Source organism: Ostrea edulis, chromosome 8, assembly GCF_947568905.1.
Source record: "Ostrea edulis chromosome 8, xbOstEdul1.1, whole genome shotgun sequence".
Lineage (NCBI taxonomy): Eukaryota > Metazoa > Mollusca > Bivalvia > Ostreida > Ostreidae > Ostrea > Ostrea edulis.
Genome location: NC_079171.1, coordinates 40,754,613 through 40,779,410, shown reverse-complemented (window position 1 = coordinate 40,779,410; position 24,798 = coordinate 40,754,613). Strand labels below are relative to the sequence as shown.

Genomic DNA, 24,798 nt, shown 5'->3' with positions numbered 1-24,798 from the left:
GCGGAGTTTAAGTTAAGTTTCAAAATATTGGTACAAGGTTAATTTAGATGTAAAGCTGTACTTAATAACTATATGATATATTGCATATATATTATCCGTTTAGTCATAATACAATCAACTTTGCTCCCCAAGTTGTTCGATACGCGATAGCTTGCTCTGCTTATGATGCATATTTGAATCGAGACAGGCTAGTGATAAATAAGGCGTTTTGAAGGGTTTCACCAGTCTTATTTAATGCCAACATTTCGCCAATTTCATGCTCTAATTTTCAAATAAAAGCTGTCATACCTCTGATGTGTTTCATACCAATTGCTAAGGCGTTCTTTAAATAGCATTTTCAACTACGGGTTACTCCGTTTAACTAATCAGGGTATCAACGGTCAACAGGGAATTATCATACTTCTACGCCCATTATCACACCCTAGTATCTTTAGAGGCCTGTTTTGTTTTTCTCTACGTGTTATTTTCTTAATGGGATTTACGAGGTTGCTTACTGTACGTTATCTTCAGTAATTGATTTTTCTCACATTATCACCAGCGTGAGATCGACTTTGCCCACGTCAGACAGTCATGTGAGATTTTTTTGTCTCACAATGCTGCGACATCATTTGATTGTGACGTCATATATTTTCTACGATATATACTTGTACAGTTAAGGTGAACTAAAATAGTTTGCATTGTTTTCTTTACATTCTAATATACTATAGCTTTCTGGTGGACAACCTTGAGTTTTTTAGTTTACACTCACAGTGTAAACCATTTTCTGATATGCTCTTTCTGCATATCTAGTTAGTTTTTGCATCGAAGTTCAAATGAGGATTTTGATAATTTAGAATTTTCTCACAGCTCCTAAATTGATGCACTAAACTGTAGGTAAAATGTGAGAAAACTAATCCTTCATTATTTACTCGTGTGAGATAGGTAAACCCCACCTCTTGAACAAGAGTCCCTGTCTAGGACTCGGCAAAGCCTCATCCTAGATTGCGAATCTTGTCCCCTCGGTGGAATTTCCCTATCCCACACTCGTACTAATGACGGATTATATTAATCACATAACTAACGTGTAATGTTTTACGTAATCACAAATGTTGCTGAGAACCTGGTGCATCACTAATGCCTCCTCAGCACAGTGTAACATTACAAATGTGACATAATAATACTTCTTTTACAGATTTTTCACTAAAATTGGTACCATTTTCTCCATGAGAAAACGCATGGGAATGTTTACTCCTACTAGACACCTGATCAAATCCCTGATGTGTACCGGGGTCTGTGTTTGCCCAACTATCTATTTTGTATTGAATATAGGAGTAATGAGATTGATCATTGTTCGTTATCTTCACCTTTCATTGAAAAACTCACTATCAAAATCTAAGGTTGCATGGTGTTCAAATTTCAATTACAACAATTTTCGTTGGTGGTATACTACACTGAATGAATGAAAAGCACTAATTCTAGCAGAAATATACACCTATTACACGGAAAACAGCTACAATTTTGATAAATACAGGAAATTCCTTTGTAGATTCACGTTCCATCTGAAAGTAATACTCATGTAGCGGCAATTTTGATATCAGATGTATATCTTGAAATTTTATCAATAGATAGGTCTATCATTTCAGCCATTTTCCAGAAGTTTCGGGTTCGATTTCACGTGGTTACATTGGATCCGAGACGTTTGAAATACATACTGAGTGAAAGGTGATCAATCTCATAACTCCTATAAGCAATACAAAACAGATAGCTGGACTAAAACGGATCCATCGACACACCAGAGGTGGAATCACGTGCCTAGGAGGAGTAAGCATGCCCTGTCGGCGGGTCACATCCGCCATGAGCCCTAGATCCTGATCAGGTAAACGGAGTCACCCGTAGTTAAAATCAGTGTGCCAAGAACGACCCAACGATCACCCAGCACGAGACATGAAGGACCTGGGCCTTTTGATAAAACGACCCAAAGCGTTGTCCAAAATCCCAATAGGTGATAGCATGTTAACAACACTTACTGATTGCGCCTAGAATACATGCACTGTGCATTTGCAGAAAACAACGGCAGCGGACGTCGTTTTGATGTGACAAAATTCTCCATTGGAATGTGAAACAATATCCATAGTTTGTCAACAATATACATCTGTTCGTCCATTGATTAATTCTTACTAATATTTTATCAATCTTCTTTATTTTATTCGCTATGAAGGAAAAACAAATGCACCATGTGTAGGGTGCCTTTTTACTAATGATTCTTACGGAAACTGTTGAAATTTCACCGATAAATCAATTAGAGTGACTATCAATCGGACTTAACTAAACGCATAATCCACATCGTTGTAAGACAGCTAAGATCCGGCATCAAATAGAAAATAACTATACGACTAATATGTTTTGAAAAAGTGGATCATTACTATAAAGTATAGCTCTACCTTAACATTCTACCGAGTACATATAATTATTTACATAGAACGTAATAAAATCAACAACAAACAATAGAAATGTATCACCTGAGTATGATGAAAAATAGCGCACTGCAGCCTATCAACACTATGAGTACACTTATACTGGCAACAACTATAGAAGCCACTTCATCACCTCCCTTCTGTTCATTAAGGTTTGTTGTAATCTATGGGGGAAAACATCAGATAGCTAAAACGGTTTATTGATAAAAACAGACAAGAAAGGGGACAGAATGACCATCGAGATAATAACGTCATATTAATCAAAGTAATGTATATATTTCATATTCAGCCTATTTTCCTTTTTATCAGATATTGTATGTAAAATATAAATTGCAAAATATACCCGATCACAAGATCCATCTTCGCGATTGCACGACTTATTAAAACATGTTGAACTGCAATTTTGATTACAATTATATCCATAGTGATCATATTCGCAAACTGTAACAGAAATAACAAAAGTCTGAATTATTAACTTCAATATCAGATTTCTATAAATGTAAGATATCGATATGAAACATCTATACTAAAATTTGACAATATTAGAGAGGTTATCTTCATTAGTATATACGTCATTAACATGCTGTTGTTTCTGCGATCATATGATATAAGAGATTGCTAACGATTTCATTGCACTCCGACTACAATAAAGATATTTTTCTATTTCAAAGACAAGGTTAAAGGGAAGCTACCTGTCTCATTAAAGTATACATAAATGAAATATCGCTAAAGTAGCAACTAACATATGATGTGGAATTTTCATTCCTAAAAAATGTGTTGGATGTTTTATATCGTACAAATATGATATAAACTAGGGACTATTAATCATAAAGACAAAATAAAAAATCCAAAACGAAAAAAAAGTATCTAACTTCAGCCCCGCCGTATTAAAATGTGCATATTCACGAACAGGCAACTCACTTCTGTTGTTCAAGAGGCGATGAAAAAGAAATGGAAATAATGTATGTCATCTTATGTCATCTTGACTACAGATTACTCCGTTTATCTGATCAAGATATAGGGCTCACGGCGGATGTGACCGGTCAACAGGGGATGCTTACTCCTCCTAGACACATAATCCCACCTCTGGTGTGTCCAGGGGTCCGTGTTTGCCGAACTATCTATTCTGTATTGCTTATAGGAGTTATGAGATTGATCACTGTTCGTTATCTTGCATTTGACAATGTCTGAATTCTAATACGTACATATTCATACTCTTCAAACAACACATGAGACTATGAAATGACCGTGTACTTAGAATAACTGGTACAGAGTGTAATCACCTTCGGTACAATTAATTCCTTTGTATCCCAAGTCACACCCTCTTAAACAAATTCCGTTGATGTGGTGACATTGTTCTGTGTTATTACAGTGTCCACAGCTGCGACTGCAATCCTCTCCAAAATCACCGCCGTCACATTCTGATAAAGAAAGAAAAACAAGAGATGCTTGTAAAACATATATGTACCCCATCATGCAAAATTGAAAAGGATTATACACATGCATCATTTAATTGATTAGTAGTATCACCGATTACAAACATTGAGCAGGCAATGCCTTCCTATGTCAGGAGTTGATTGATAATATTACCTAGAAATCAATTAGAGTCATCTACTCCTTATGCTGTACCAGTGTACCAAGTTTGGTCTCAATCAAGCAAATAATTCTTAATATATAGGAGACAATATATCACTATATCTAGTTCAACCTTTGACCTTTGACCATGTGAACTCAAAATCAATAGCGGTCATTTTATCTTAAAGATGAACCAGTGTACGAAACTTGATGTCTGTCAAGCAAAGGGTTCTCAAAATATAGAGCGGGCAGTATATTCCTATGTCAGTTTTGGCCATTTATCTTTGACTATGTGACCTCAATATCAATAGGTGCCATTTTCTTTTAAAGATGTACCCGTGTACCGAGTTTGATGTCTATCAAGCGAAGGACTTTCTAGATATTGAGCGGATCGTATATTCCTATGTCCAGTTTGACCCTTGACCATGTGACCTCAAAATCAATAGGTGACATCTACTCTTTATTATGTACCAGTGTACCAAGTTTGATGTATGTCAAGCACAGGGTTCTTAAGATATTGAGCGCACATTGCCTTCCTATGTCCCTTGTAGATTGAGCATTGACCTTTGACTGTTTGACCTGAAAACAATACATGTCCTCTTCCACTCATAACCAACCCACATATGAAATAGTGTTACGATCAATGTGAATGGTTCTTAAGATGTTAAGTGGACGACATGTGATCTATCGTACGACTGACCGACAACTGCAAAGCAATATGCCCCCCCCCCCCTTCTTTGAAGGGGGCATCAAACTGAAAGCATCGGGGTCACATTCTGATAAAGATTGAAAATCTGAACACATCGCTGTCACACTCCGGTAAAGAAAGAAACAAGATACCCACATACCCTCTTTGTCACCTAAGCTCTAGTTAAGAGTATCACTTATCCAGATGGCTAAAAATCTAGAAAAGCGTCCTGTTATGAATATCTAAGCTAAATACTAATCTTCAGCAACAATATAAAACAAGATGTGTTCGTAAAACTACAATGCAACCAAAAGTACATACACTGATGAAAGGCTTTCATGATAGAATATTTACATTATATAATATACGTATTATCATTAATCGATATCACTAATGTGGACCCACCCTAAAGTCAGAACTCTGGGGTTGTAGCATTTGTCATTTTTGTACACCCGTTTCTGCTTCTCATAAATTATTCATTACTGTTTTTCATGTATCTGTCCTCCAAACGATAAAAACAATACTCACTATAATATCTGGCTCTATCCTGAAACCAAACCTTTAACCCCTAAGATACCATTCATATGTTTTGCACATGTGTACTATATATACCAATTTCGGTCCCGCCCTGGATTCAACTTTTTACTCCTGGAATCATAAAATTTACAATTTTGGTAGATGTTTTCCTGCATTTAGGTTATTCTTAAAAATATGCAGTTGAAAAGAAACTTTTTGAAAATCTGTTAATTTTTCTGCAGATTTTGCTCAAACCCTTAGGCCCCGGTATTCCTGGAATTTATAATGTGTGGCCCCCTTGTAACAAAGATGCTTCCTACTAAGTTTGAAAGGATTAGAATAGTAGTTATCAGGAAAAATATTAAAACGCTTCCAATTTTTCACACATTTAATCACTGATCATTTTGGTTCTACGCTGATACCAAAACCCCTACCCCATAAGATAATCAAATTTCTGATTTTTGTAAAGGAATACCTATTCTTTCTAAATATATATTAGAATCAATTTAGCATCATTTACACTAACGAAGATTTTATTTAAGTATTTTACACATAAACACAAAATGCCAAGTTTGGCCCCGCCCTGAGTCAGAATGTCTACCCTAGGGATAATGAAAATTACATTTATACTCAAAATCTTCCTGCTCTACGTGACGATGACTTTCGTTTTCGTACATATATGTGATTGTTCAAAATATATTTTTTGAAAATTGGTCATTTTTGGCAGTTCTTGCCTCGCCCCTAAAACCCTAGAGGTGCAGGAGTTCTAAAGATGCTTCAAGTCAAATGTGAAAGGAAATGAAATGATATTTAGAATGAAGGCGTTAGAAATGTTCAATTGTTGATGCACGACGGACGACCACAGACGCAAATAAATTATATTAAGAAGTCACCTGCGTTTACTCATGTTACCTAAAAAAATTAAAACACCGCCGTCACATTCTGATTAACATTGAAAAACCGAAAACAACACCGTTACATTCTCACAGGATTGAAAATCTGAAAACAACGTCGACATTTTCTGATAAAGAAAGAAAACAATGAAATGAAAGATAAATAAAGAAAATCTTAAAACACCGCAGTCACAATCTGATATAGAGAGAAAATCTGAAAACACCAAGATCGCACTCTGGTGAAGAAGGAACATCTTAAAACACCGCCGTCATACTTTGGTATAGAAAATTTCTGAAAACACTGCCATTATATTGCGATAAGGAAAAAAGAATCTGAAAACATTGGTTAACACTCGTTTAAGAATAGAAAACGCATCGATGAATAGTCGAACAGTCTCGGTTGAAGTCAACATTTCGCAAACCATATGGTTGTTATAACGATCTAGTTCGTCAATACAACCTAGCATTATGTCAACTACTGTCTGACGTGTTTCAAACCGATTGTTAGGCCGTTCTTGGTACACTGATTTTGACTACGGATAACTCCGTTTACCTGATCAGGATATAGGTCTCACGGCGGGTGAGACCAGTCAACAGGAGATGTTTACTCTTCCTAGGCACCTGATCCCACCTCTGGTGTGTCCAGGGGTCCGTGTTTGTATCTATTTATTTAGTATTGCTTATATGAATTATGAGATTGATCACTGTTCATTATATTCAATTTCGTAGTACAGTTTTTTTTTTTTAAATCTGATCAAGGTGAATAAATCCCCATGCTTTTTCCCATTATTTGTCAAAGAAAAGTACACACGATTATAGAAATATACAAAATCATTAAAAGGTTCAAACCATTAAGAAAACTATTAAAATGCAGTAATTATGTAACATTTGAACTTGTATACATTTTATTTGTCTTGTCTTTAGCAAAAATGAGTTGCAGTTGAAATAAAAAAAAAGTTTTATGTAAGACTACTTATGCATGAATTAAATCCGTGAAAATTCAACGAATGAAAGGTGAAGATAACGAACAGTGATCAATCCCATGACTCCTATAAGCAATACAAAATATATAGTTGGGCAAACACGGACCCCTGGACACATTATTCATCAAAAACCGTTCATGCTTATTTTAAAGCGTCCTTAACATAGAATACATAGCTTAGATATATCACAATGTGGTTGTATGACCTTTATCACAGTAGTAGCCTTTCCATCCAGGGTGACATCCATTGTCGCATATCCCTGTAGTCTTATTACAGCTCCTGCATGTCACCTTGCATATTTCTAAGCAGTTTTCGCCAAAAAATCCAGCAGCACATTCTTAAATATGATAAAAACAATTAGTCCCTTTAGTATCATAGTATATTTCAGTTGTTTAGAAAACCGTGACTATGCGGACTGATCTAACTATGTAATGGTTCTGCTTGTAACATTTTTTGATCTACAGCTAATTAACTTTTACAACTGATTTTATTTTATCTAAGTCACACTCACCTTGAGTGCAATTCTCTCCCAGGAAGCCGCTGTCACATCCGTCCATACATGACCCATTAATGGGGTGACATTGTGCCGAGTTTAGACACATACCACAGTGAATACTGCAATTTTCGCCATACAATCCACCATCACAAGCTGCAAAATTTTCGTTACCAGAAGGATGAAAGAAAATAGCAGACAATGAAAGAGCAAACTACTTTATTTCAACAAATGAATTTTCTAAAATCTACTCTACTATATTTGGGGCAGTTTATATATTTGAATATGATAGAATCTAAATTCATTGAATGAATGAAGAAAAGGAAAAGACAGGAACCACACTACTAGGCCCCTGAATTTACTGATGCTCCACCAACTGAGATATATGGTGACCAGTAATCGATCACGACTGTTCTCCAAAATTCCCTTCACTGCCTTCTTACTTTGGTGGCATCAACACAACATATGTACGGTAACAGCCGAACAGATATTTTAAACAATCAATTCGAGGCCAGAAAATACATGCCACCGAATCCTCGATTATGTAGGTAAGGAATCTGGAGTGCACAATACCACTCACTACTGTTTATGTACGTTGTCCTTTACCTTTAGTTGTGAGAAAAAATATCTTATTTCTTTAATTGAGAAAAATGTAAACAAGGATCAGGTTTTATTCTCAATTTCATGAAATCAAAGCTATTTAAGTAATGCGTATCAGGATTTTAAAAGACCCATTTGCCATTGTAGTAGAAAAATTGAACATGCTGTGCACCTGAAGGCATTTTCAAAACAAAATTCCAATTGGAATATGTTATCCCCCTTATCACAAATTCAGTTCAACTTGAACCCAAGCAACAAAATGGCTTAACCCTTTCTCTACCGGCACATTTTAGAGGTTTTTAAAGACTAAATGACAATATTTTTACATCGAATAAAATCTGCATGTATTACGATTTGGGATAGGCATATGACATATAATTTTGTTAGGAATTGGGCAGGGAATAATTTCTTATAAAGTTTGTCAAGGTATCCCATGACCTCAAAAAGATCTACGGGGTCAAAGGTCATATATGTGCACATTTTTGCCATTTTTTCTCTCTGAAATATATATATTATGACCCCTCTCACTAGATTAGAGTCAAAAATAGGAAATTTTAAATGTATGAGCTGATGTGCTTTTGAAAATACTACAAATACATCACAATCAAATTAATCAATTTTATTGACAAACAAATATTTTTGGTTGCTAAGTAACAACACTCGTAGTACAATTTTGACCATAATTTGCCTTTCTACATACATTTGATACAATTTAAACACAATTACATTGAATGATGATTAGTAAATGACATATTATTTTAAAAATATAATCTTTAAATAAATCTTAATCATTTTAAAAGGTTTTTAACAAAATATATGATGAAGAAAATTAAGGTCAAAGGTCATAAAATGGCAACTTTGTACTTTATATACATTGTACATATCCATCATTTTCTAATAATATGATGTTTTGCCATTCTATTATGTTCCACTAAATAGAATAAATATTGCAACAGTAAAACAAAGATCTTTATTGTTAATCTAAAATAATTTAATTTTTTGCATTCAAATATATTTGGTTGCTAAGCAACAGAAGTTACAGCACCTTATCAAATGTTATTAAAAAGTACTACCCGTTTTTCCTCTGCAAGTTCAACGTATACGAATGTTCAAGTACTTACTTTCAATCACTAGATTTAAATGTACTTGCATCATATTTAACAAAAATGTTCTTATATTCAACCTCTTAAAACTTATTTCTAGACATCATTCCTGATACATTGTACTGGGTTGTTCCGATAGGGGCATGCGTTGACCAATATCTGTCTTTCGACTGAAACTTCACAGCAAACATGTATAAGATAATGCACAAAAATCTGGAAAAAAAGAATTTCTTAATACTTAGCCCTAAATACTAATGTATTGTCAGAGCTTTTGAATGCTCAATTGGCTCTGTAAATGTTTTCTATAGTCAAGGCCCTCTGAAAATTACTAGTATGCATTAATTACTTATGAAATTTTATCAGAGGTAATTGTAGTACACATCTAATAAATGTGTTAGATGCACAGCAAGATTAATTTTGGTAAAGATAATCTTTTTATTATGCATTTTATTATTCGTTTTAAACTGAAAATCACTGTCACAATATCGGTACTTTAAAACTAGTATCAGCTGTACAATTCCTCTTCAGTGAGAGGATGCGAACTTCCTTGGGAAGCATAATGACAATCCTTCCCCCTAGAGATGACCATCTCAGCATAATGGTTGGTGGCAATACAGATGGAGAAAACGAAATCTTCTGTCAAAAACAGCTTCCTAAAATCTGCAGTTCTCTGAATAATCGGGTCCCATATCTGAAAGGAAATTGCAAATAAATCAGTATTGGCCACCATACCTTTTTTGTCAGTATTTAAAAAACTTGTCATACTTTATAATTAGAAACAGAATAATGATTTTCCATTTTTTGTCTCTTTGTATGTATGTGATACCTAGTAATGCAGTAAAAAAAAAAACCCCAGTAAAACACGCATTTCAGTGTATCATGACGCCATGATTCCATTTGTGAATGTATTATCTGGATTTATTTATTATTATTTATTGTTAACCAAAGGTATACAGATTTAACCCTATATTCAACCTCAAAGAGCATTACCAACTGAATGCCAGGTTGTCACTCCGAATGAAATGCCACAGTTCATGGATCAGGTGTTCCTGTGTCCTTCACATCAGCATCCTTCCATCGCATGCCTGGATTTGCCAGCAGACTGTCACTAGCGGACGATACCTGGGAACTTCCCACTAAATATTGGGATGTCAATACCCTTTTTAAAGATGAAAAGAAATTACAATTAAGAATTGTTGGTTTATGTTTTAAAGCAAAATATAAGTTTCATGGTAGCAAGGGACAGTTTCGCACTTAAGTCCAGATGAAAAAATATTTAAAGATAGAGATATCCTGTATTTGAAGTGACATTTGGTAGGGGATTGCGTACGTACATGTGTTAGAAATGATGGAATATTTTATTACACATTGCAAGTGTAGCAGAGTGCGTATTGAAAAAAAAGATATGCATGATGTATTTGTCAGCATTATGCCTAGCATATACATGGGTGGGGGGTGGGTGGGGTGGTTACTGAAGAAATTCAGGTTAAAACCTACAGGGTCCAGCGAAAATACTGCGACTCTGAGGAAAAGTATGTGACCCCAGATATAAAAGTAGAATTGAATTGGTTATTCGTGGTACACAGTGTCTAAATCCCCTTGCATGGTACTTAGGTGGGTGTGGATTTAGTCGAAATTAGAGAAAATCTAGGCAAGATCATAGCTCATGGCATACCAGTACCAGCATGTATGGATCACATGTAATTTATGGTCATAAGCTACTCAGTGTATATAAAATACATGCATTTGGATAAAAGAGAAATCTATATGATTTTTCATTAGCCTGTCATAATCAGACTTTGATGTTACGTACCCCCACCCCCATTTCGGCCCAAACACAAATTTCGTTTATATTTCTGTTACAATATGAAGAAAATATTTCAAATTATGATAATAAATTCTATCATTACAATGACGTATTATGTGTTTTCCTAACAGGTTGTGTTTTCTTTTCATAGAAAGATAATTTTTAATAAACATGGGAAAATCCTGGAAAATAGCCCTCTCACCAGCGGTCATGAATGCCCAGTCTGATTAAAACCACACCATCCCCCTTCTCATTGTACACTAAATCCACCCACTTCTTACACTCGCGCGTCAGGTAAGGAGATAATTCTGGAAAAGGGGGGGGGGTAATCAGACGGATTAATGCCGGACCAGGACAGATTAAATGGTGTCAGCTCTTAATAAACAATTGGGTGTTATTCACTTGCTTTAGATATCATAATATATAAATATTTTCTTTCATGAAACGACAAATTATGGCATCAAATCGCGTTGATTAATCGTGAATTTTTCATAACAAAACAAAACTGCAATTTTTTTTTCTGGTCGGCCTATGTGGCTACATCAACTTACATGTACATGTTTATACTGAATGTATGATCGTTTGGGTTATCCTGCAACAGGAATGCCAGGGCATCTTCTTCTTCTGACATCAGGTCGTTTTAAAGATGTAAAATACAAGCCTTCGTTGTGACAGTGAATCTGTGTTGTTTTCGTTGAAACGGAAACACGTGAGTTCCCCGTGCACACTTTCAGAAAACCCCGCGGGGCCCGCGATCCCGATCACGGAAAAATAAAACTATAATATGCGAACTTCTTTTTAGTTTTATTTTGTTTGGCAGGGGGAAAATTATTACTATTCCGAACAAATATAACGTTTATATCTGAAATTGAAGTATTTTATTTATCTTTTTTTTTTTTTTTTAAATCTACTCTGCCGATGTAACATTCTCAATAGGTGTTTTAATTGTTTTATGAAGTTATATGTAGATTGTGTAACTGTTACATACCAATATTGGTTTTATGCTTTAAAAAAAGCAGAGAATACCTGGCTGATTATTTCATACATATGTGTATATTGTTTTAGTGTATCAAAAGGTACTGAATTTACTAAAAGAGGACAATACAAATTTTATAGTTTTCACCACTTTATTGTGCGACGCGCGTCGATCGCTTTTAGCGACGACGTTTTGTCGCTAATTTTAAAGAAAACCGCGCAGCATGTCTCAATTTCATTTTATCGTAATATAAAAACTATCGAGAATTATAACACGAATAAGGGCCCACCAAAATGAAAATTTCCTCTACTTTTACAGGCTGTATTTACTTTTCCCTATTTCCATATATAAATATAGGTAAAACGCCGATATGTTTAAACATTGAGAAATAAAATCGTAAGAAAACGTACATGTGCAAAAAATTGCTATTTTCTTATAACTTTGCCAGGCATTAAAAATAATTTTTATATCTTCTGAAAGCAGGGAATATATGCTTTTCAAAAATATAAAAAATATTGAATTCATAAGGAAAATAAAAAAAAATCATATCGAGGGGGAAAATGACCTTGCGAAAAAGCGTTGAGTCATATTTAGACGAAGCCACCCTTCACTTTAAATGCTTTGTTTAATTTAATGGCTTTATTTACTTTATTGATTTTTACATAGTCAAAAAATAGAGGATATTTCCAAAAATATGATATATAGATCATATATCTTATGACCGTAGTTTCAAAGATTTAGAGGCACTCCTTTTGCGTTGCCCTGTTTTTAAGCGCCACCTGTCAAATTGACCGGTACGGTAGAGAAGGGGTTAATAAAACGAATTGGTTTAACAAAAAATATCAAACTAAAACCAATTAATAGTGATGATGATTAATCATCATAAAACAGGTTTCATATATTCATTTGTTTTAACGGTCAATTATTATTTATCATTGTGAATATTATCTTTCCAAACATGTGTACTTAAAATACTTAAATAATTGTTTGGAGAAATCGCACATAAACTCTTCATCGAAAGCATGTTGGAGAAGTTAAGCATGTCTTTCCGTCACCTTCATCACAATACGTTCCCTTCCATCCTGGATAGCAGACACTGTCACATATTCCAGAACTTTTATTACAGCTCCTGCACGTTTGATTACATGTTTCCACGCAGTTTTCACCAAAATAACCATCTTCACATTCTTCAGAGTAAAAGAGCAAAATGAATGAAACGTCATATTGAACAAACACAAAGTACACTGAGCATTAATGAAAAAAAAAACATTAAAAGAAAGAGAAAAACATTATATCCGTATAATAAAAAAAATATGTTTGACACAATTATACATTTCAGTCTTCAGTAATATTTCAAAATAAGCGTTTGCTGATGAGTTTTTTCATGAAGTAATTAAAAAATATCTGTTCACCTTCAGTGCAATTCCATCCGTGAAAACCGCTTTCACATCCCTTCAAACATGTTCCGTTGATATGATGACACGGTTCCGATTTAAGACATCTTCCACATGATGTATCACAATTTTCTCCAAACACTCCATCATCGCATGCTTCAGGTAATGGAACAAAAAGACCCAAATAAATTTAACGGTCACTTGAGTATGTACATTTTTTTAATCTTTACCAATCATTGTGGTATCTGTATCTTTTTTTATACTTCTCTATTTTGTTTCACTTGTACTGAATGATAAATATATTGGTATAACTATCAAATACAATTATTTCCCTAATTCATCGAAATAATCTATCCTTAAAGCATTATAGATTCATCTCAATATATGTTACAATCATACTGTCATTGCAGGCCTCTCCCTGGTAGCCCGGATTACACCCATTCAAGCAAGATCCATTAAGGTGGTGACACTGTTCTGAATTCATGCACGATCCACACCTGTGTTGGCACCCCGCTCCATATTTATTTCCATCACATTCTAATACGAAAGATGTTGCCATTTTTGTTTACAGGTTGTACCGAAAATAAATTGACGAATTCAGTCTCCCCTAATTACGTATATGGTTTATGTCTCGCTTCAATTGATAAACGCGTACTTATCAGCTGAATATGTGATTGAAGAGGGATATTCGTGATATCAGTTAATATCGCGTTTGTATACATGAATAATATCGAGTTCAATTTTCGAGAGAAAGGAGAATACAAGTATATTACTGCTACAGTAACTTGATCCGAAAAGTCAATATCACGTCGAATTGACAGGCGCGGATCGTCAGATCCGCACATATCAACGAGACGTAATCGAACTATTCGGATCAAGCAACTGTAGTGATGATAAATTCATTCAGAACATACTGATATGGAATAAGAAAACTACAGTGTGGTGATCCGGGAAACCGGATCACACTCTGTGAAATTAACAGTATAAAAAAGATACGTTGATGGCAATGCAAGGTGAAGATAACGAACAGTGATCAATATCGTAACTCCTATAAGCATATAAACTATATGATAAATGGAGATAATTCAATAGCATTTATCATATAAATCCGATCACAGACAGATATGTGATATGATAATGCTTAAGCTTTCATATCTATAATTCAGATATATCCGACTTTGATATATTAAACAATTGTAATGGTAACAATATCCATTTTTTCATGAACGCAAATCAGTTGTTAACAGTATGCATATAAAACACGTTAAATAAAATAGATTTGTGCAACGACTGGGAAATCAGAAAGAAATAGGAGTAGATAGAAATCAAAGTACTTAAAGTACTCGTGGGAGTTGAACATTGTGGAAATTCAGTTAGAAAAGATAGTACTGGAAGGGTAGGGGGATAAATGACTGAATACTATCATGATTTTAGATACAAATCAACTGTTGTTGTTTTTCAAAGCGTTACAACAGCAAACATGGATAATGGAAGGCCCATGGGCCACAACGCTCCTCGAGTAACTGAAGTCGTGTTGTTGTTTTCTAGAATTTCACCCCTTTATATTCTCATGAAAAATGTGACCACATATTATGACCCAAACATTCAAATCAATATGGTTATCAATGCCTTGCAGTTATGAAGAAGTTTTTCCCCTGTATATATACATTCAAGTTTAATCCTAGTTTTAGCTAATTCTACGGATTCATTACTTGAAAAGGTAGTCCAATATGCTAAACTGTCACCTGAGTATACTACAGTCCTGTAGAGGATCAATGGAATGGTAAATAATTGTATAATAACTCAAAATAAATGAAATACAAAAAAATTAAAAATTGTCGGGCATCGGAAATGCACAAGCCGAGTTGCGCAAGGAATGGGCATAAAGGGAACCGGCAGAAAAGTTTTACAAGAATTATCAAGCAGGGAGCAAAATTTTGCGTACATAAATTTCAGTCGACTTAAATCCTTTGTGACCTTGACCTTTAACCCTTGACCAAAATCAATAGGCTTCTTTGTCTCATCAAGGGCGATAATCCATCTAAGTTTAATTGAGATCCTATAATTTGTTAAAAAATTATAGTGCAGAAAACAAAATTTTCTCCAAATTTCAGTCTATTTATAGCCACTGTGACTTTGACCTTGTGACCCCGGAATCGATAGGCTTCTTGTCTTACTTAATCGATCTAAGTTTGATTGAGATCCTATAATTCGTTCAAGAGCTATGGTGCGGAAAACAAAATTTTCTCCAAATTCCAGTCTATTTATAGCCAGTGACCTTGACCTTTGACCTAGTGACCCCAGAATCGATAGGCTTCCTCATCTTACTGACGGTGACAATCCATCTAAGTTTGAATGAGATCCTATAATTTGCTCAAGAGCTATGGTGTGGAAATGAAATGTTGATGCGTGCCCGCCTGCCCGCCCAAAGGCACTTCATCAGATCATAAGCCGAGTTCGACTTCATCGCAACTCCGCTAAAAATGAAACACTAGTCAAATAATGTTATTTATTGCCAAGGTATTTGGGATATTATACTGTGGCTCAAACAGGGGGTGAATGAACCTGACAGTATGGAAAGCACATAGTGGAATCAGACTTGTGATGCTGGAAATCTATAGTGATTAATAAACTATACATGTACAAGATCCATAACTATTTTTTTTTCAGTTTGTGAGGGAGAATCCTCATGTCTCTTTCATCTGTAGACAAATAAACAATGTGTTTTGACCAGAGCAATTTCCAATCCTTTTTGCAGCATAAATTCAACATTGTGGCAACTGGGTTAAACTTTGATAGTGAAGTAATACATGGCAGCACCTTATCCCATGCTCTTAAAATTTCTGTTTGACACACACTCATGACATCCACTCAAACATTACAGAGTGCAGCAAAATTCCATTGTAATAGTGGATTCAAAATGGATAACTGGTACAAAATATGGTACATACTATTCAAAAAGGATAATGAATTTGACATACTGATGTCTTGGAAAAGAAAATTCTGACATCGGGGCTCTAAGCGTTTTCAAACATTGTCATTTGATAAAAGTGTTTTACATTTTTAAAAATAGAGATTAATATGTCTTTACATACATAGGTGAGAAAGTTTCCATTATTCCTAGCCGAAACATACCATGTATGCGTAAAAAATTCATAAACAAATATCACACTACTCACGTAGAAAATGTGGACCTTACCGTCATCAAGCGCAGCGAAACACGCCATTTCGAGATTATAGTCGACGAAAGCTCGGTAACAGTAATGAATAAGGTACACTCATTTTGTATCTATTTTGTGACTTTCTTTATTAAAAGGAACAGTTCTGTAATGTGTAAGGTGCAATTACTACGTAATTCAATAACTTGAAGCATGAAGAAGTTTCACTTTGCCACCGGATATAAGAAATTTTATTTCGTATTCCGATCCCAATCGAAAGTTGTTGACTGGGAATGACGTGTTTTAATTCAATCTACATGTAACATCAAGCATTTTTTATATCACATTAAAAAAAAACCCAAATATATACACATACACAATGTTGTAGAGTTATTTCTTGTAAATTTTCTGAGGTTTCGCACCATATTCGATATTTCGCGCCACGGTGTCAATAGGGCTTGTGTGCAGTTGTCGTTCGTTTCCCTATCAATGTTTATAGGTGACGCTGCGCTACAAACGACAATTTTCAACCTTATCTTTTATTTTTCTATGTATACCAGTATCAATTTGATCGAAATCTTGTATTCAAATTGATTTGAATACAATATCATTGCATTTATTTACATGTCAATTATCAAAATTAGATTAATTCAGAAAAGTTACATGGATTATTTAATGGCGGATGTTTATAAAAGTTTATGTTGATTTACCTAGGAGTAAATCAGCTGACACAGAACCCCCGCTGACGACCACTATACAAATCAATACAAATTACTGCGCAGAAAAGTGCGTGATGATCCAGGGAGATTGAACATAGTTCAACTCCCAAAAAGTCACTTAGCTGCATCACTCATCTATTTCACCTTGATCTTGCTGTTATGATATTGAAAATATTTTTACCCCAAAGAATCACATGATGAAGATTTAATTAACACAATATGAAATGCCTGATCAACAATATGACTAGCATCACCTTGTTGATCTGCAGAAAGTCAAGGTCGTAATATAAAATGAAAGGTCTTACCGTAAGAAATATACACACAAAATATGAAACTTAAATAGTTCAGGAGACATTGCATAGAAAATGTACCAAATTATACCGTACGCCACAATGAACAAGAGACTGCTGTTGGTCACTGGTTAGGACTTTTAAAAAAAATGGAGGCCCGAGCTCAACCAAACTTAAAATATAAGTGAAAAGCAGGTTGTGACTGTTCCGTCGTCAAGTATCCTGTATTATTTGCAACAATGACCGGCCTTTCGAATTTGATTTTAACATAATATTAACACAATAACGAACGTTCACTGCTACGGCCTTGGGCCTCTTACTTCCTTACTTCCTTGTAAGATCTTACATGGTGTGGCATTTCCCATGATTTGGTGAAGTTTCTACACGATTAATAAAATTTTCGAATGAGACACAAAATAACACACAAAATCACAATCAACTTAAGGATGATAACCTATAGGAATAACACCAATGCGAACGCCTTATGTATATGAACTTTACTTTTCTTCCACAGCTACTATTTCGATTATTTATATATTTTGGACAACATGCAGTGATGATCGGATATCCGTACTGATATTATTAATAAATTCAGGTACACTGGGAAAATATCAATGCGTCGTTTCTAATGTTTGAACATTTGATTAAGTCAAACGAAAACCATTCAATATCAAAGAATGAAAACATGAAACTCCTAATATTCTATGCGTCTTTAAAACATGAACGGTTAATTCAACATTTCAAAAACACTGTATATGCACCAAGCAATAAAGGAACGTACATTATATATATATATATATATATATATATATATAGAGAGAGAGAGAGAGAGAGAGAGAGAGAGAGAGAGAGAGAGAGAGAGACCTTAATTATCAGTCGTGTATCAGTTATAATTTTAAAAGTTTCACTAGTCCCAAGGGCATTTTTAAAACAAAAATTCCATTGGAATCTGTTCTCATCTTCCTTATCAAAAATTCAGTTCTGCTTGAACCTGAACCACAAAAGGTTTTAACAAACAGAATTGGTTTAACAAAAAATAAATCAAAATAATACCAATGAATAATAATGATTAAAATGAAAACAGAATAGGTTTCATAGTAGTTAGTTTCATTTGTTTAACGGTCATTTGTTACTTTTCGTTGTGTATATTTGTCTTTCGAAACATGTACTTAAAATACTTTAATAATTGTTTGCAGAAATCGAAAATCGCACATAAACTCTACATTGACTGCATGCTGTAGAAGTAAAGCATGTCGTCACCTTCATCACAATAAATTCCCTTCCACCCTGGATAGCAGCCACTGTCACATATTCCAGAACTTTTATTACAGCTCCTGCACGTTTGGCTACATGTTTCCACGCAGTTTTCACCAAAGTAACCATCTTCACATTCTTCAGGGGGAAACGGGAAAATATGAATGAAACGTCGTATTGAACAAGCACAAAGTACACTTGGCATTAATGAATCAACACATTAACAGAAGGATAAATACATGATATATTCATGTAATGAAATAGCTACATGCTTGAAACAGGTATACATTTCAATCAAACGTATTATTTCAAAGTAAGCGTTTCCTGGTGATTTTTCATTCATGAAAGTAGCTAGAAATGACGTGTTCACCTTCAGTGCAATTCCATCCATGAAAGCCACTGTCACATCCGTTCATACACGATCCGTTGATATGATGACACGGTTTCGATTTATGGCATCTTCCACAGGATATATTACACTTTTCTCCAAATAGTCCATCATTACATTCTTCAAATAATAGAGCAAAATACACAATAAACTTAACGACCCCCTCTGTATGTACATTTTAAATCTATAGAAACCATTGCGGAACATGCATCTTTTTTTTACTTCTTCATTTTTGTTTCACTTGTACTAAATGATAGATATATTGGTATAACTATGAAATCCTAATCTTTTGAAAGAAGTTACCCTTAACGCATAACGCATTATAGATTCGCCTCAATACATGTTACAAACGTACTCTCATTGCAGGTCTCTCTCTGGTAGCCCGGATAACACCCATTCAAGCAAGATCCATTTACGTGTTGACACTGTTCTAAATTTATACATGATCCACAACTGTGTTGACATCCCGCTCCATATTTATTTCCATCACATTCTAATAAGAGAAATGTTGACAATTTTGTTTACATGTTGTATCGAAGATAAATTTGCTAATCCAGTTTCCCTTAATTACCTTTATTGTTAATGGCTAGCTCATATCTATAAACTTGTACTTATCAACAGAATATGTGATTAGATAGGAATTTATCGTTACATTAGTTAAAGTCACGTTTGATGTATGAATAAGTTCGAGTTCAATTTTCGAAAGAAAAGGCAATATATATATATATATATATATATATATATATATATGTGTGTGTGTGTGTGTGTGTGTGTGTGTGTGTGTGTGTGTGTGTGAAATAATCAGCCAGATATTCTCTGCTTTTAAAAAGAAAAGAAGTATAAAACCATTATTGGTAAATAACAGTTACACCACCTACTTGTAACTTCACAAAACACCTAATGAGTATGTTACATCGGTAGAGTGAATAAAAAAATTCTTCAAATTCAGATATAAACGTTATGTAATATTTGTTCGGAAAAGAAATATTTTTTTCTGCCAAACAAAGAAAACAAAAAGACCAGTCTGCATATTGTATATATAATGATACATTTTTCCCCGTGATCCGGATTGCGGCCGCGGGGTTTTCTGAAAGTGTGCATGGGCAACACACGTATTTCCGTTACAACGAAAACAACAACACAACAAACGCTTGTAATGTATTTTACATTTTGAAAACGACCTGATGTCAGATGAAGAAGTCTGAAGATATCCTGGATATCCTGTTACAGGATCACCAAAACGATCATGCATTCAGTATAAACATGTAAGTTGATGTAGCCAGATAGGCCGACTTGGAAAAAAAAACGTTCGCGGTTATGTCATGTTATGAAAAATTCACAATTAATATATTAACCGCGGTTTGATGTCATAATTTGTCTTTTTATGAAAGAAAATATTTATATTTTATGATATCTAAACCAAGTGTATAACACCCAATTGTTTATTAAGAGCTGAACATATCTGACATCAATTAATCTGTCCTGGACCGGTATTAATCAGTCTGACCCCCCCCCCCCCCTTTGGTATCTCCTCACCTGACGTGCGAGTGTAAGAAGAGGGTGGATTTAGTGTACGATGAGAAAAGGGTGGGATGGTTTTAATCAGACTGGACATTCATGACCATTGGTGCGGAGGCTATTTTCCAAGATGTTCTATGTTTATAAAAAAAAATATCTTTCTATGAAAAGAAAACACAATCTGTTAGGAAAGCCTATATTGCATTATTGTATTATCGTAATAATATAATGTATTACCGTAATATGAGGTTTTTCTTCATATTGTAACAGAAATAAAAACAAAATGTGTGTTTGGGACAAACGGTGTGTGCGTGTGTGTGTGTGGGGGGGGGGGGGGGGGGTAACATCAATCAAAATCTTGTTATGGCAGGCTATTGAAAAAGCATTTAATTATATGATCCATACATGCTGGTGTGCTATGAGTTGATGGGCATATGCCCACTTCCTGCTTAGATTTTCTCTATTTTCGACTAAATCCACACCCCATCAGAGTACCATGCCAGGGGATTTAGACACTGTGTACAATGAAGAACCAATTCAATTCTGCTTTAAATCTGGGGCCATTCAATTTCCCTCAGAGACACAATATTTTCGTTGGACACTGTATATTTTAACCTGAATTTCTTCAGTATTTGCTCCCATGTATATGTTGGGCATAATGCTAACACCTCCATGATGCATAGTGGGCTTTTTTCAATACGCACTCTTCTACACTCACAAATTATAATGAAATATTCCATTCATTTGATATTTAACATATGTATGTAATCCCTTACCGAATAGCACTTCAAATATAGGACATCTCTATCTTTAGATAAATATGACCAGCACTCTCGTGGGAAAATGTCCCTTACTATCATAAAGCTTATATTCTGCTTTAAAACACAAACCAATAATTCTTAATTGTATTTTTCCATCTTTAAAAAGGTTATTGGCATCCCAATATTTAGTGGAAAGTTTCCAGGTATCTTCCACTAGTGACAGTCTACTGGCAAATCCAGACATGCATTGGAAGTATGTTGATGTGGAGGACACAGGGACACCTGATCCAAGAACTGTGGCATTTCATTTGGAGTGACAAAATGGCATTCAGTTGGTATGACTCTTTGAGGTTGAATATAGGGTTAAATCCGTATACATTTGGTTAACATTCAAATGAATCCGGCAAATACATTCACAAATGGAATCATGGCATTATGGTACACTGATATGCGTGTACCATTTTAATGTTTATCATTGCATTACTAGATATAACATGCATACAAAAAGAGACAAAACACGGAAAATCATTATAATGTTTCTAAATATAAGGTATGATAAGTGTTTTAAATGCTGACAAATAAGGTATGATGACCAATACTGATTTTATTCCCTTCCCAAGGAAGTTGGAAGCCTCTCACTGAAGAGGAACTGTACAGGTATTACTAGTTTTAAAGTACCGATATTGTGACATTGATTTCCAGTTTAAAACGAATAATAAAATGCATTTTATAAGATTACCTTTACCAAAATTAATCTGGCTGTGCATATAACATATTTATTAAATGTGTATAACAATTACCCCATATAAAATTTTACAAGTAATTAAACGCATAATTTTCAGAGGGCCTTGATTATAGAAAACATTTACAGAGTCAATTGAGTATTCAAAAGCTCTGAGAATACATTAGTATATTGGGGCTAAGTATAAAAAAAAAAATTTCCTTCAGATTTTTGGGCATTATCTTATACATGTCTGCTGAGAAGTTCCAGTCGATAGACATATATTGGTCAACGCATGCCCCTATCGGAACAACCTAGTATCAAAAATTATGTCTAGAAATATGTTTTAAGAGGTTGAATATAAGAAGAACAATTTCTTATTAAATATAATGGAAGTACATTTAAATGTAGTGATTGAAAGTAAGTATTTGAACATTTGTATACATGTACAATGAACTTGGGGAGGAAAAACGGGCAATATTTTCGCATAACATTTGATATCATAATGGTGTTATTGTTTAGCAACCAAATATATTTGAATATAAAAAAATAGATCATTTTAGATTCTAACAGGAAAGATCTTCGTTTTAATGTTGCAATAGTTATACTATTTAGTGGCATACAATGTCAAAACGTCATATATTAGAAAATGATGAATATGTATATGAAGTACGAAATTTCCATTTTATGACCTTTGACCTTAATTCTCTTCATTATATTTTTTCTTAAAAACCCTTTAAAATGATTAAGATCTAGTCAAAGATTATATTTTTAAAATAATGTGACATTTACTAATCATCATGCAATGTAATTATGTTTGAATTGTGTCGAATGGATGTAGAAAGGCAAATTATGGTCAAAATTACACCATGAGTGTTGTTACTTAGCAACCAAAAATATCTGTTTGTCAATAAAATTGATTAATTTGATTGTGATGTTTTTTTGTAGTATTTTAAAAGACATATCTGCTCATACATTTAGAATTCCTATTTGTGACTCGAATCTAGTGAGAAGGGGTCGTAATATTTATATTCCAGAGGAAAAAGATTGCAAAAATGTGCACTTATATGACATTTGACCCCGTAGAACTATTTGGGGCCATGGGATAACATGACAAACTTTATGAAAAAAAAATTTTCCCTGTCCAATTCGTAGCAAAATTATATGTCGCATGCCTACCTAAAATCGTGATACATGCAGATGTAACTCGATTTAAAAATATTGTCATTTAGTCTTTAAAACCCTCTAAAATGTGCCGGTAGAGAAAGGGTTAAGGAAAATTGCAATTTACTGACAGTGATATATTATTATGTTACATGTATGTACGCTCGCATCTTAAAATATGTGAGGACCTATGTATCTCATTTGATAATGTGTTGGTTTTAAAACTAATGAATGAAAATAAATACACCTTTATAACTTGTATCAGATGAATTTGCCTGTATGGAATTACCTTAATCTGAAAATGTCGAATATTTGTCATCAGAAATAACCCGATAAACAAATAGTGTTAAACAAAATATCTTCAAACGCTATTGGTAGGAAACATACTATTACTTACGTTCTACACATCTTCCTTCCTTGAAACCTGGTTCACATCCGTTTAAACATGTGCCGTTTATGTGATGACACTGCTCCTTGTTTTTACATTTCCCACATCCATACTGACAGCCTTCACCATACTTTCTGCTGTCACATTCTTCCAATTAAAATTCAAAAGAACTTTTTACGTGTACATCACAGACACTTGTTTCATACTAAAACTAGCACAAACGAAAATATCTTCATTTGTAGAATACACATTATTACTTACGTTTTACGCATTTTCCTCCCTTGAAACCTGCTTCACATCCGTCCAGACATGTGCCGTTTATATGATGACACTGTCCCATGTCTTTACAATTTCCACATTCATACTGGCATCCTTCACCATACTTTCTGCTGTCACATTCTTCCAAACAAAATAAACGTTATTAAAAATAATATATCATTCTGTAAAATCAATTAAATATAATGTAGCGTGATTGTGAGTACATGTTATCGGATGTTTCATTGACCAAAACAAACAACAAAAGAAAAAGCGATTGCAAATATGATTGCATGTAGTGAAACGTAAAATAAACAAGAGAATCATTTGCCTTCCCTGCTTTATTCAATCATCGTCTTGGCGCCAAATGCAATATAAACACAATAGATGCAGTGAAGAATATAGACATTTTTCTCTCCAATCTCCTAAATCTCCCTCTCGAGAGGTGTTCTATAGATCAAAACATCTGCCCACCAGTATTCCAACCCAACTTACCGTATTAATCTCTATTGCTACTGATATTCAAATATTGCTGGAATTTGTTTCCGTCAACAAATATTATTCACTTATTCGAGGCTGATATATTACATAATTATTGACCTTGATATGGTCAACTCGTGAATATATGAACCTGGAGGCATGTGCCCTAAGGTACGTCGTAGGGTATGCCCTAAGATTGACTTAGAAAACAAAATCCATTA

The 24,798-nt window shown here is 34.3% G+C and overlaps 1 protein-coding gene across 2 annotated transcripts in view; it reads right to left on the bottom strand.

Moving 5' to 3' along the window:
- Positions 1-24,798, bottom strand: part of LOC125661665 (uncharacterized) — a 68,099-nt gene that overhangs the window by 21,114 nt on the left and 22,187 nt on the right. For both annotated transcript variants that reach the window (XM_056146111.1, XM_056146112.1), the window contains exons 5-17: positions 24,104-24,241; positions 23,852-23,989; positions 19,646-19,783; positions 19,273-19,410; positions 18,909-19,040; positions 13,881-14,018; positions 13,500-13,637; positions 13,143-13,274; positions 7,620-7,757; positions 7,314-7,445; positions 3,737-3,874; positions 2,797-2,894; positions 2,499-2,617 (exon numbers count right to left, since the gene is read on the bottom strand). In XM_056146111.1, the coding sequence (XP_056002086.1) occupies positions 2,499-2,617; positions 2,797-2,894; positions 3,737-3,874; positions 7,314-7,445; positions 7,620-7,757; positions 13,143-13,274; positions 13,500-13,637; positions 13,881-14,018; positions 18,909-19,040; positions 19,273-19,410; positions 19,646-19,783; positions 23,852-23,989; positions 24,104-24,241 (1,717 nt within the window). The remainder of the gene's footprint in view (positions 1-2,498; positions 2,618-2,796; positions 2,895-3,736; positions 3,875-7,313; positions 7,446-7,619; positions 7,758-13,142; positions 13,275-13,499; positions 13,638-13,880; positions 14,019-18,908; positions 19,041-19,272; positions 19,411-19,645; positions 19,784-23,851; positions 23,990-24,103; positions 24,242-24,798) is intronic.